Here is a 13,734-nt window from a genome sequence, read left to right on the forward strand (position 1 = left end):
CCTCTAAAAATTCAGTAGTGAGCATTACCTGCCTTCTTCAGTCTCAAGTAGCCTAGACTAGCTACTAAGTATGTCCTCTTTTAAATCAGGAAATAAAAGATCCGCTCTGAGAGGTTAATTTGCTTGTCCAAGGTCATACAGTGTTGGAGCAGCTAGTTACACTAATCAAGGCGTCTCATTTCGAATCTTTTCTGCCCTCAATCATCAGACTGTTAAGATTAGAGGGTAAGATTTTTGCTTTGAAGACTTCTTTCCAGTTTTTTTTTCCAGCATCTAGGAGGAAACCTCACACACTACTGACCAAAGAACAAATGGCTAATTCATACTCTAATTACCTGGCATCTGGAAGACTTCAGGGGAGAGGAGCCAGGTCCCAGGGGGAAGGGGGACTTTTTTTGTGGGGGGTGTCTTCTTTTTTACTAAATTCTTCAGTAATATTCAGGAAGGGGAACATTTTTGAAAGAACTGTAGCAACTCTGACAAAAGAGCTGATTAAATTCAGGGCACAAAACTGATCCCATGCCAAGGGAAGCAAGAGTTTATTTTTTCCACCTTTTCTTTGCTTTTCTCCACTATTTCCAAGGTTGTTTCAAAGCTCGACAGTGGAGGCCGCGCCATTGGCTCCAAATGACAGGGAAATCTATTTTTATTATTTCCCCCTACCCCTAAAGGTCTCTTCTTCTGGCCTTCTGATACACTTTTCCACTTCGTCTCCACCCTCGGTGGATAATCTGAATATGGCCGTTTTATCCTATCGCCATAAGGACTAGGTTGCCTTATGACGACCTTGACAGCCATCTGTGTGGGAGGCCGGAGCGGGGGCAATCGGCTGTGCCGGAGGAATCTTCAGATGGCCGTGAGGAGGCGCCACGAGGGGGAGGTGACCGCTGAGCTCCACTCAGCGAGGAGCTCTCTGAAAGATTGACAGGCAGCCTACCAACTGTCTTTGCCCTAGACACCCGCTCTGTCTCGCGAGATTTGGGTGCTTACGCGGAGGGGGAGTGAAAGGCGCCTCTCTGAATGGGGGATGGGAATGTCTATGGCGCAATCATTGCGCGAGATTGGGCTACGGTCGCTGGAGCCATACTTAGGTCTCGCGATACTTCGGCCCCTCCAATTTGGAGCTTGAGGCAGCTTCTCGCGAGAGCCCGTGCTGAGGGCTCTGTGAGGCCCCGTGTGTTTGTGTGTGTGTATGTGTGCTGGTGAATGTGAGTACAGGGAAGCAGCGGCCGCCATTTCAGGGAGCTTGTCGACGCTGTCGCAGGGGTGGATCCTGAGCTGCCGAAGCCGCTGTCCTGCTCTCCCGCGTGGGCTTCCCTAATTCCATTGTTTTTTTTAGATTCGCTCGGGCCTAGCCGTCCTTGGAGCCTGATATTCGGGCTGGGCGGTTCCGCGGCCTGGGCCTAGGGGCTTAACAGTAGCAACAGAAGCAGCGGCGGCGGCGGCAGCAGCAGCAGCAGCAGAAGTCTCTTCCCGAACACGAGCACCACAGGCGCCCGAAAGCCGGAACAGGTACGGGGCGTTGCGGACCCGCGTATTATCCCAGCTTTCTCGAGGTTTGGCTCCATTTTGGGCTGAGGGGCGCTCTTGGCGCTCTTTAGCGACCGGGGTGCGGGGTGGTTTTCGAGTAATCGGCCCTGTTTCAGCGACCGCGCCCTTATTTTCCGGTCGGGTATAGCCTGGATTCTTGGGGCGGTAGGGACCCCCGAGAGGTCGCGGTAGAATGGTGACCTGTCTCCTTTGAGGACTGGGCCGGCCGCGACCTCCCAACATGGCGCCAGTTGAACGCTGCCTTGGCTCATAACCCCTCCCAATGGAGGGAGTTTCCCTTTGCCCCTAAAATGGCAGCGCGGGTTTTTGCGCGGAAAGAGGCGCTCTCGTTCGGGTCTCCCAGTTTCTGTTTTTGGAGTTGATAGCAGAGTTTTAAATATTGGATATTGAAGTCTTCATTTTCGTGTGTTTCATGTAAGAGGCGTGTTGGATTTACTTACATAAGCCAAACCTGGTTAAAGTGCGTGTCATTTTAGTCATTCATTGTAGGGCTTTTGGAGGTTTTTTTTAAGTTTTCGAGTGTGTCGGCTGAGAAGAAAAATTCAGTCGATTTGAAAAACGTTTACCAGGCCGGGCGCGGTGGCTCACGCCTGTAATCCCAGCAGTTTGGGAGGCAGAGGCAGGCGGATCACTTGAGGTTAGGAGTTCGAGACCAACCTCGTCAACATGGTGAAACCCCGTCTCTATCAAAAATACAAAAATTAGCCGGGCGTGGTGGCAGGCGCCTGTGATCCCAGCTATTCGGGAGGTGAGGTAGGAGGATTGCTTGAACCTGGGAGGCGGAGCTTGCAGTGAGCCGAGATCGCGCCACTGCACTTCAGCTTGGGCAATTAGAGCGAAACTCCGTCTCAAAAAAAAAAGAAAAAGAAAAATGTTTACTCACCGAATCGTCTTGTTCTTTTCCTAGGCGTTTAGAGAAAATGTTAGAGGCAACAAGAGTGAAACTCGTCTCAAAAAAATGTTTACTCAAGAAAAATTGTCTTGTTCTTTTTCTAGGCGTTTAGAGAAAATGGCAGACGATATTGATATTGAAGCAATGCTTGAGGCTCCTTACAAGAAGGTGAGAAAAAACATGTCGGTGAGGTTTATATATTTCTTAATTTAGCATTATTCACGAAACTACTGCTGAAATGTAAACTAACCTCCCCGGAGCCCTCTTGATTTATCTTATCAGAGATGCATTACGTGTAACTTACAAAAGTAAATATATGCTATTGATGTAATAATATTGTGCAGTAGTTTCACTTCAGCGTGATGAATAAATGCCCATCTATCTCTCTTTGTAGACTTGCCTAACGATATCTCACCTCTACTCCCATGAATTCACCTTTGATTCCAGTGTGAACTGTCAATCATAAGGTAGTAATTGAGTGACTTATCGCTGTACCGTGGTCCCCTAGGTAAAATGACTCAACTAAGAATTACCACCTCCAGTTTGGTATAGCAAAAAGGTGAATGTAGTGGTTTGGGAAAAAGCAGGGGTCCAAGAATAACAAAGCATGACCAGTCTGTGGCAAGTTAAATCTTCTAATAGTCTTATAAGAAGAAATGGGTGAGATTTTAAAATTTATGTATCTATGTAAGACTGGTGATAGTAAATCTTAAAAGCAGTCCAGTGGCAATCTGCTGCTCAGTTAATAATTACTAAAATTCTTGGATCCCTGAATAGAAATTAAAAAAAAAAATACAAGAGGCAGTATCACAGCTTAGAGTCACTTGACTGTTTTACTGTTCTCCATATTGTTTTTATTTTTAATTAGGCCCTACCATAGTATTTCACACTAAAAACAAAGGAATTATATTGGCTAATATAGTCTTTGACTCATTTCGGTATCTCAGTAAAAGTAAACTGTCTTTTCATTGTTTCACCAGTTGGTGGTGAAAATAGCAGTATGCATGCATTATCACTGGTGTCACAAACTGTAAGCTTTGTAAGTTAGCACTTTACTCCTATAGCTGATGTGATCAAACTTTAAAATAAACATTTCACTAAACCTTTTAAAAATAATACATTTGTTTTGGATTGTATAGCACGACCATGTGGTACCAATTTGGATGAATTCTTGATAGATTTAAATAGTGTATGTAATTTTGTAATGCTTAGTCTCTTGAAGAGCTACTTTCTGTTTTAATGTTAAGATTCTTGTGTCTTAGTTTTTTTAACATGGATGTAATTCCATGTAAACAGGTATGGAAGTAGGAAATGTTTAGGCTGGACTTGGTGGATTATTAATTGACTTTCTTGGGTTCTTGGGAGTCAACATTACTAAAGCAGTGTGAATCCCTGTTTGCTTCAGGGCGAGATGTGTGACAGAGGTGGCATCAAGCTCTTACAGTCCCAACCCTCCAACGGAAATGGGCGAAGATCTCAGGAATGGCATCGGTCACAGGAAATCGATAGTGGCTGGCTGCTAGCATGGCCACTTGGGGCTTAGGCAGAAATAGAGCCATGGTACTGACCAAAGGGACCATAGCACATGGAATAAAACTCAAAACAGGACTTCATGTTTTATGGAAATTATATTTAACCACTTCAACATTGTAAATCTGGATAACTTAATATCTAAACTATATAAGAAAGTAAAATTTAACATGTTAATATGGAAATTTTTTTTATTTTTGTATCTTGATGACTTAAATGTAAGCAACAAAGTGGTTAAACACATACCCATCTAAGTTTTTTTATAGCCTTCCATGTTAAACTATAAGTAAATAATTAGTTTTAAAATTGTTTTGTATTTTCTTATTCCTGTTCCCTTTACCCTTTGACAACTTGAAATGTTACCACTTCGTCCTCATGATGTTCTTCTATCAACCCTGCTTAGGATGAGAACAAGTTGAGCAGTGCCAACGGCCATGAAGAACGTAGCAAAAAGTAAGTTTTAAGAAGGGGCTTGGGGGAGGGTGGTGAGCTTTTTTGTGGTTTTGGACCTTAAGTTGTGTTCCTGTGGCTAAAGTATACAAAATTCTCTTCTGAAGCTTTTCTTTGCTGCTTTTAGAAAATTGGTTCTTTGCCTTTTGGGACAAACTCTTGGAGGAACTGTGGGTATTTTTGCTTAGATTTCAGAATATGGTTTCAGATACCTTCCCCTCCAAGTCCATCATGACAGTCTGGTGACAAGTTCTGTATTAGAGGTTGTCTTGTTGTGAATTTGTTAACTTTGGTTTATTTATTTATTTATTTTTTTGAGACGGAGTCTCGCTCTCTCACCCAGGCTGGAGTGCAGTGGCGTGATCTCGGCTCACTGTAAGCTCCGCCTCCCAGGTTCACACCATTCTCCTGCCTCAGCCTCTCTGAGTAGCTAGGACTACAGGCGCCCGCCACCACGCCCGTCTAATTTTTTTGTACTTTTAGTAGAGACGGGGTTTCACCGTGGTCTCGATCTCCTGACCTCGTGATCCGCCCGCCTCGGCCTCCCAAAGTGCTGGGATTACAAGCGTGAGCCACCGCGCCCGGCCAAACTTTGGTTTAATATTTGGTTATCTTACTGATAAAACTATTATATCCATTGATCTTAAAAGGGAGAAAGAGTTAAATTAAGTGATAACTAGGCCATGGAAAGTATTGTTTGCCCTAAATTGCCGAAGGAGTCAAAGCTGTGAATTATTTCTGCAACTTGCTGCTCAGAGGCCCTTTTGGAAGTGATGCAGCAGAGTACTTAAGTACTTCTAAAGGTGGCTTTCATTCTTAGGCCTTTTAAACTCTAGACTTAACAGGGTGGGGATTTTGGAAATTATGAATATATTTGTACACCTTATTTGGGTAAGATGAGTGACTCTAGAACTCTACTATAGACTAGTATAGAAAACAGTGTACGAAAAGTCTTAGGTAACAGATGACGAGATCCACTTTTTTTTTCTTTTCCTTTGAGACCGAGTCTCACTCTGTAGCCCAGGCCGGAGTGCGGTGGCACAGTCTGGGCACACTGCAACCTCCGCCTCCCGGATTCAAGTGATTCTTTGATTTTTTCTTTTTTTCTTTTGAGATGGAGTCTGGCAGTGTCTTTCAGGCTGGAGTGCAGTGGTTTGATCACGGCTCACTGCAACCACCGCCTCCCAGATTCAAGCGATTCCCCTGCCTCGGCCTCCAATTAGCTGGGACTACAGGCGCGCGCCATCACACCTGGCTAATTTTTTTTGTATTTTTAGTACAGGGGGGTTTCACCGTGTTAGCCAGGATGGTCTCAATCTCCTGACCTCTCATGATCCTCCTGCCGTGGCCTCCCAAAGTGTTGGGATTACAGGCGTGAGCCACCGTGCTTGGCCTTTTTTTTTTTTTGACACTGAGTCTTGCTCTGTTGCCCAGGCTGGAGTGCAGTGGCACAGTCTTGGCTCACTGCAACCTCTGCCACCTGGGCTTAAGCCATTCTTCCGCCTCAGCCTCCCGAGCAGCTGGGATTACAGGTGCCTGCCACCGCACCTGGCTAATTTTCGTAGTTTTGGTAGAAGTGGGGATTCACCATCCTGGCCAGGCTGGTCTTCAGCTCCTGACCTCGTGATCCACCTGCCTCGGCCTCCCAAAGTGCTGGGATTACAGGCATGAGCCATCATGCCCAGCCAATTTTTGTGTTTTTAGTAGAGACAGGGTTTCACCATGTTGGCCAGGATGGTCTCCATCTCTTGACCTCATGATCCGCCCGCTTCAGCCTCCCAAAGTGCTGGGATTACAGGCGTGAGCCATGGACCCAGCTGAGACTCCGTCTTAAAAAAAAAATCTGGGCTTGGCGCGGTGGCTCACACGTGTAATCCCAGCACTTTGGGAGGCTCAGGCGGGCAGATCACAAGGTCAGGAGATAGAGACCATCCTGGCCAACGTGGTGAAACCCTGTCTCTACTAAAAATACAAAAATTAGCTGGGCGTGGTGGTGCACGCCTGTAGTCCCAGCTACCCGGGAGGCTGAGGCAGGAGAATCGCTTGAACCTGGGAGGCAGAGGTTGCAGTGAGCTGAGATTGTGCCATTTCACTCCAGCCTGGAGGCAGAGCGAGACTCCGTCTCAAAACAAACATAAAAATCTGTCATACTTACGACCTTATGTTAATGAAAAATGAGAGAAAAATAGCCACTTACTTGATTTTGGCTCTTTTCCTCCTAAGATCCCTAAATGCTTCATAGTAAGTACGTCAGTCATTCTCACTAGAACTGTGTTAGGTAGGTTGATAAAATTTCATAAAATATATGAGAAAATTTTATATAATATTATTCAGGGCTTGCTAAGCCAATATTTTTTTTTGTAGTTCCCCTAAAATAATGTGGTAATAGATTAAAAATGATATAATTTGTAGAAAATGTGCTCCTTTTTTCTGGTATATGCTTGGATGGGAGTCATTTATAGATCCTCACCAATCACAAGAAATTGTGGGGATCAGGTTGGGTTTAGTCTTGATGTGGAATCTGAGGCAACCAGCTAGAGGTATGGTTTGTGTCATCTGGTTTTGGACTTTCTGCCACAGTAATGGTTTCCTAATGTTTTTATTTTGCAATTCTCTAATCAAAAGAAAACCCAGGAAGGTGTATCCATATAAATTGGCATAAATTATCCAATTTAGGGGTCAGGCCGAGTGGCTAAAGATTTCGCTTCAAGTGCCAGAAGGATAAGAACATACACTTTTGGGTACAGACCTTCGTTACTGTACCATTCTCTCATGTCACTCTTTGCCACTAAGGTCGTTTCCGGCGTCTACTTGTTTTTTATCCTGTGTATAAGCTGATTAACGCTACAAGCTTTTACAAGGAAGCTGAGCATCAAGCTCTCCATGTGTGATACTCGGTGGCCTTTATCTAATGTAGAGAACCACAGGACTAAATAGAAGAATGGACATTTTTCTTTAACCATGAGATTGTCTAAGGGAAGATCCTTTCAAAACACTTTGGTAATCTTAAAATACTTTCCAGTTAGACTTCTCGTCAATTATAGGTGATAAATAAATGATTCCCTTGTTCAATCAGGACTTGATTTTCTGAAGGAACTTTATATTTCAAATTAATTTTAAAGTTACCTGGAAGAAAATTTTTGTATTTAGGAATAGATATAAAACATACAAAACACTGCTTTAAACCTTTAGTACTAAATTAAATTTCTTAACCAAAGGAAAGTGCCATGTTGCATTTTTCATTCTAAAACTTCATTGTCTTAAAAGCCACATTGAGCTGTAGTTTGTTAGGTAGCAGAAAAATGGTATGTTCTGAGAAACAGTTGACTTGAGTATAAATTTTTTTAATTGTGTAATTCTGATTCTTAACATACACTTCATAGTATCCTAGAATAGTAAAAGGAACAAAGTTTATTGTGACACAGACTGGTTGTCAACCTATTTTCTGAAGAGCTGTAAACCTGAGTTTTTGCATACGTCAAGGTATGCATCCTAAGTGCTTGAGCTTGCCCTCATGGGAATATTATTTGTTAGAGTAACCAGTTTTGCAAAGTCTAAATCAGCGTCCATTCCATTAAGCTCTTTAGAGAATTGCTCAATAAAAGATAACATTAAAATGACACAGTTGAAATATATTGGCTACTGTGGTGTGGATTGTCTATAAATTTTGGAATAAATGACTTTTCTATTTTTTTTCTTATTTTCCAGAATACTTTGCATTTAAAATTTAGATCTTCTTACATGGAAGAGGTCAAATCCAGTTATAGCAAAACACCTTTACTGCAGAGGCCATATAACCAAAAAGTCCAAAGGCCCAGCCCAGTGGACCATTTACTTCAGTGATGTTCAGTACAAAATTTCACTGCCATTAAAGACTTTGGAAAGTCCCTTTTAAGTTGTAACAGGATTTGACTATTAGTGTGGATTTCGATAGCCCTTCTTTAGTTAATGTAATAAATGCTCTTTGAAGCTGGAAATATACTGGTTTTTTGTACCCTTATAGTTTTCTCTGGGATTTTATGCAAAAGATTGTATTTTCTGAATGTCTTAGTATGTTGCTGTCTTTTTACCTGCCTGGGGTTGCCTTCAGATGTGGGTGGGGACTTCTTTACAAAAAGTCCTAGAAGACCTTAAGTTAAAATTAGCTCTCCAATTTTCAAGTATTTTCTTTTGGCAGAATAAGTTTTGGGTCCTATGGAGAGGTAAATAGGTTGGTTGCCTCTCTTGCTATAGCCCATCTGTGAGCAGAACAAAAACTTTGTTTTTGAGGGGGATGGAGTTACTTTTTACCTTGTCCCCTAATTGAATATATTTAGGACTTCTGGTTTTAGAAATCTCACAGAATTCTGTAGTTAGAATAGTGTCACAGAGATAGTGTTAGGTTTTTCAGGCAACAAAATTGGAGTGTTACCTGTTGCCCATCTGGGCGTGGCTTTGATGAGTTCTTTATAAAGAGTGTAGCCTAATTTTCTGTCATGTGCTACTAGCATATACATTTCTGACAGTCAGGTGGATTATCTTGAAATTTTAGACAAACTTTCTGCCTCCTTGGAAAGCTCTACATCTCCTTGTGATTGGAGTGTGGGTTTCAAGATTCCAGAAGGTGGGTGTCTTCATTTTCTATTTTCAATGCACTCTAAAGATGACCTGCTTACAGGTTCTCTGAGGCAGACTCAGTTGCTCTTGTGATATGTAACTTTGCTTTGATAAGAAATAAACAATTACATATCCAGATAATGATACAGAATTGTCAAAATGTTTAATCATTAAGCCACTGCAAATTGACATTTTAGTGGAATAAATTGATTTTGCAATGTCTTTCAGTTTATATTGAAATATCTGAAGGCACCTCTAAAATTTGGGTGATGACACAGAGGTATAGATTATAAGATTTAATTATGAACGGGTGGTATACTGTGAAGACTACGGAAGTGAGCAGAAAGATATGTTTGGCTTTTTTGGTTTTTAGTTTGAGATTTTAAAAAGATCTGTGAAGGTCAAGTTGATCATTGGTTTTGATTGCATCCCACAGGCTTCTATAAACTAGCTTAAAAATAGCATACTCCATTTTCTGGTGTATTCATTGTAACTTTAGGAAGTATTTGAAATGGTGACATTAAAGTCTAGAAGTGTCAAAATGTATTTTAATACGTTAGTTCTTTTTCTTTTCTTTTTTTTTTTTTTTTGGAGACAGTCTTGCTCTGGAGTACAGTCAGTGGTGTGATCTCGGCTCACTCCAACCTCCGCCTCCCAGGTTCAAGCGATTCTCCTGCCTCAGCCTCCACAGTAGCTGGGACTACAGGCCTGTGCCACCACGACCCACTGCTTTTTGCATTTTTTTTTTTTTTTTTTTTTTTTTGAGACAGAGTCTTTCTCTGTCCCCCAGGCTGGAGTGCAGTGGCACAATCTCGGCTCACTGCAAGCGCCGCCTCCCGGGTTCACGTCATTCTCCTGCCTCAGCCTCCCGAGTAGCTGGGGCTACAGGTGCCCGCCAACACGCCCGGCTAATTTTTTTGTATTTTTAGTAGAGACGGGGTTTCACCGTGTTAGCCAGGATGGTCTCGATCTCCTGACCTCGTGATCCGCCCGCCTCGGCCTCCCAAAGTGCTGGGATTACAGGCTTGAGCCACCGCACCCGGCCTGCTTTTTGCATTTTTTAGTAGAGATGGGTTTTCACCATATTGACCAGGCTGGTCTTGAACTCCTGACCTCAGGTGACCTGCCTGCCTCAGCCTCCCAAAGTGCTGAGATTACAGGTGTGAGCCACCACACTTGGAGTTTTTGTTTGTTTGTTTGTTTGTTTTGAGATGGAGTTTTGCTCTTTTTTGCCCAGGCTGGAATGCAATGACATGGTCTCAGCTTGCTGCAACCTCCACCTCCTGGGTTCAAGCAATTCTCTTGCCTCAGCCTCCCAAGTAGCTGTGATTACGGGCATGCACCACCAGGCCTGGCTAATTTTTGTGTTTTTGGTAGAGGGGATTTCACCATGTTGGCTGGGCTGGTCTCAAACTCCTGACTTCAAGTGATCTGCCTGCCCCGGCCTACCAAAGGGTTGGGATTACAGGCGTGAGCCACTGCACTGGCCTGCGTTAGTTCTTATTGTCCTTTGTCATTACGGTTTTGCCCATGAAAACCAAAATGTTGATGTCTATGTGACACTTTGAACGTATTAAATATTTCCATATGTAAATGGGGGCAAAATTGACTTAATGGTAAATTACTATATTTGATAAAATTTTTATAAATGAACTGGTACTAGTACTTGAATGTGAACATATTCTATTGTAAGTTTGTTTTATTAATGTATCTTGCGGATTACGGTAATGCTTTTGTTGGCCTGTTGTATGACAGACTGTTTAAAGGTTCACATTTTGATTTGTATTTGCCAACAAGCCCTTTTCCTTGTTAAAGCTGTAGCTAACTCAGGAGATAATTGCAGTTCCTACTCTTAGAGGATGGTGTCTTTCAAATAATGTCTTGTCTGCTGATTTTCAGTAATGTTAATATAAGGAAAAGGGATATTGTTTACCATACGTAGCAATTTTTTTTTCTTTTTTTAGACAGTCTTACTCTGTCGCCCAGGCTGGAGTACCAGTGGCGGGATCTTGGCTCACCGCAACCTCTGCTTCCCGGGTTCGAGCAATTCTGCCTTAGCCTCCCGAGTAGCTGGGACTACAGGCGCACAGTACTATGCCTGGCTAATTTTTGTATTTTTATTAGGGACGGGGTTTCACCACGTTGGCCAGGCTGGTGTTGAACTCCTGACCTTGTGATCTGCCTGCCTCGGCCTACCAAAGTGCTGAGATTACAGGATTTTTTTAAGTATGATTGTGTACCATTGTATCATAGTAAAACTAGCCAAAGAAATTTATGAAAGGATAAAAACATGATTCTGGCCATAAAAGGTAGTATATTTTGGTGGGTTCTTAAGCTGGCATGATAATGGTGAGTTTTTTTCTTCTCAGGAGGAAAAAAAGCAAGAGCAGAAGTCGTAGTCATGAACGAAAGAGAAGCAAAAGTAAGGAACGGAAGCGAAGTAGAGATAGAGAAAGGAAAAAGAGCAAAAGCCGTGAAAGAAAGCGAAGTAGAAGCAAAGAGAGGCGACGGAGCCGCTCAAGAAGTCGAGATCGAAGATTTAGAGGCCGCTACAGAAGTCCTTAGTACGTGACTATAGTTACGATTTTGGTTTGAGGGTTATTCTCTGGGTATTCAGATAGCAGTTTAACTTGAGTGATTTGAATTGTGAAATTTTATTTTTTTTAATGATTGGTTAAAAAGTATTGAATTAAGGATATTGGCATTGAATACTAGTAAAGTGAAAATACAGTGCATAGACAAATAAGTAAAAATTTGCTTTTACTAGGCATACTGATTATTTTCTGTTAAACTATCAAAGTTTCTAAATTGTATGCCGATCAATGCAAACTGGATGAAAGCACTAGAGTGCTTGAAAAAGATGACATTGTAATGCGCAAATACCTGACAAAGCTTAACAAATGTCTGGGCTGTTATGGTATTTGCTAAATACATATTTACTTAAAATTGTACAGTTCTGATGAATACTAAGTTACACAAGTATAATTAGTTAACAGTAAGTAAAAAGTCTTTGTCACTGTGGCTGTTTTCAGCTGAAATGTCAGGCCAGTTGTGAATTTGTTGTGTATGCTCCTTGATAAAGATCCTTTTTTGGGCTCATCTGTATTTAAGGTTTGTTAATAATAGTAAAAAGTATTCCAAACTAAAAGTGTTTCGAAGATAGATCACTAGAAGTTTGGATGTGGATATTTAAAGTTGGAAACAAATTTATTATTAACCACGTACAATTCTAAGGATTGCATCTAGCAATCTTTAATGCTTTATGAGATTAATTCCTCTTAATAAACAGTGCTGTAAACTCTGGGATGTATTAAAAATAACCCTTCTAACTTTAAGATTTGAATGGTTAAGGATGGAATTCAAAGACAAACAGACCTGAATCACTTGAGCAAGATACTTAACCCCATAAACTAAGCATTTGTTTTCTAACCTTTTAAGGAGATAACAAGTTTCAGATATGCTATTAATGAGTAATGAATGAGAAGAAAATGTAAAGTGCTCAGAGGACTTAATGGATTCATGAAATGTTTTGGCATTACATGAATTCTGATTCTGGCTCTTTTATCTTTAAAATAAAAAGAATTAAACTCCGTGTTGCTGGGTTCCTCCGAGCTGCTTATTTCATTAACTTTTTAATAGCTGAAGATGGGACCACAATGCTATTTTAATTTCGAATGCTGTACAATGTTAGGAAATTCTCTGCTTTTGTCCCATTTATCAAGATTCTGAGCATTCTTAAAATGGGATTGTATTAATTCTTTTTACCAGGATGAACTAAATGAGGGGAAAGGAATTAGCTTAATTCCTTTGAGTGACTTTGTTTGCTGGGCTCCTGGCCTAACTTTAATAAAAAATTACTTAGTTCTTATGTTGGGTTTGAGGCTATAACTGAGAATATTTTATAATTAAAGGGGAAAGAAAATAGCTTATAACTAATTACTTGAGAACTGCAATACATCCAGTAAATGATTCTCAGTCCTCAGCATTAGTCTGAATTGCAAAGGGCCAAGTTAATATAAAGTGTTTTATTTGGAAATACTTGCATGTTGTAGGTAGGCATAGTGTTTATGAAAACTAATTCAAATGTGTGGATCACAGGCCACTATGTATTTATTTATTGCGCTGTTCTTCTGGAGTAAGATAGCAGGATGAGCACTAAGGACAACTGGCTAGTCCCTTTAAGTTAGCCTGGTCTTTAAAAAGTCACAAAAACTGTTATTACAGAATAATTACCTTTATGATCTTTGTGAAAACACTCTGTTAGTCATGACATGTCCTCACAACATTTCTCTAGGGAATTGGTAAATTACCTTCACATCTTCACGATGGAATATTTTGCAACAAACAACTGAAGTATGTAGTGTGTTAAGTGGTGTCATGCTGTCTAAGAGTTACTGGTGAATGGGGAAATATCTAAGTTGCATGACTAAAGAATTCACTTTAGTTTTTAAAAGAAGTCTTTCAAAAAGAAGACGTATATGAAAATTGTATATGTACATGTACACACATACATTCCCAAGAGAGGATCTGCAAAGATACACACCAAATTGTTAACCATAGTTACTGCTGGTGTGAGGGAAGTTCAGAGGGATTTATTTTTTATATGTGTGTGTGTGGTTTTTTTTTTTAATTCTCGAGACTGTATATATGTGTAGCTTACAAAGATATCTAAAGTCTGAAAATGGGTGTGTGCATTTTCAGAATCTAAAAATTTT

The 13,734-nt window shown here is 41.1% G+C and overlaps 1 protein-coding gene across 18 annotated transcripts in view; it reads left to right on the forward strand.

Moving 5' to 3' along the window:
- The first annotated feature begins 1,029 nt into the window (after positions 1-1,029).
- RBM39 (RNA binding motif protein 39) overlaps positions 1,030-13,734 on the forward strand; it is a 41,384-nt gene continuing 28,679 nt past the window's right edge. For 6 of the 18 annotated variants that reach the window (XM_055266659.2, XM_055266651.2, XM_063633765.1 and 3 more), the window contains exons 1-4: positions 1,382-1,512; positions 2,548-2,611; positions 4,377-4,426; positions 11,389-11,583. In XM_055266659.2, coding sequence (XP_055122634.1) covers positions 2,561-2,611; positions 4,377-4,426; positions 11,389-11,583 — 296 coding nt within the window. In that variant the 5' untranslated portion in view covers positions 1,382-1,512; positions 2,548-2,560. Of the gene's footprint in view, positions 1,513-2,547; positions 2,630-2,837; positions 4,431-8,954; positions 9,027-11,388; positions 11,584-13,734 lie in introns of those variants that run through there. The other 12 variants (XM_055266650.2, XM_055266652.2, XM_063633761.1 and 9 more) reach the window with 10 other exon arrangements.

Source organism: Symphalangus syndactylus, chromosome 24, assembly GCF_028878055.3.
Source record: "Symphalangus syndactylus isolate Jambi chromosome 24, NHGRI_mSymSyn1-v2.1_pri, whole genome shotgun sequence".
Classification (NCBI taxonomy): domain Eukaryota; kingdom Metazoa; phylum Chordata; class Mammalia; order Primates; family Hylobatidae; genus Symphalangus; species Symphalangus syndactylus.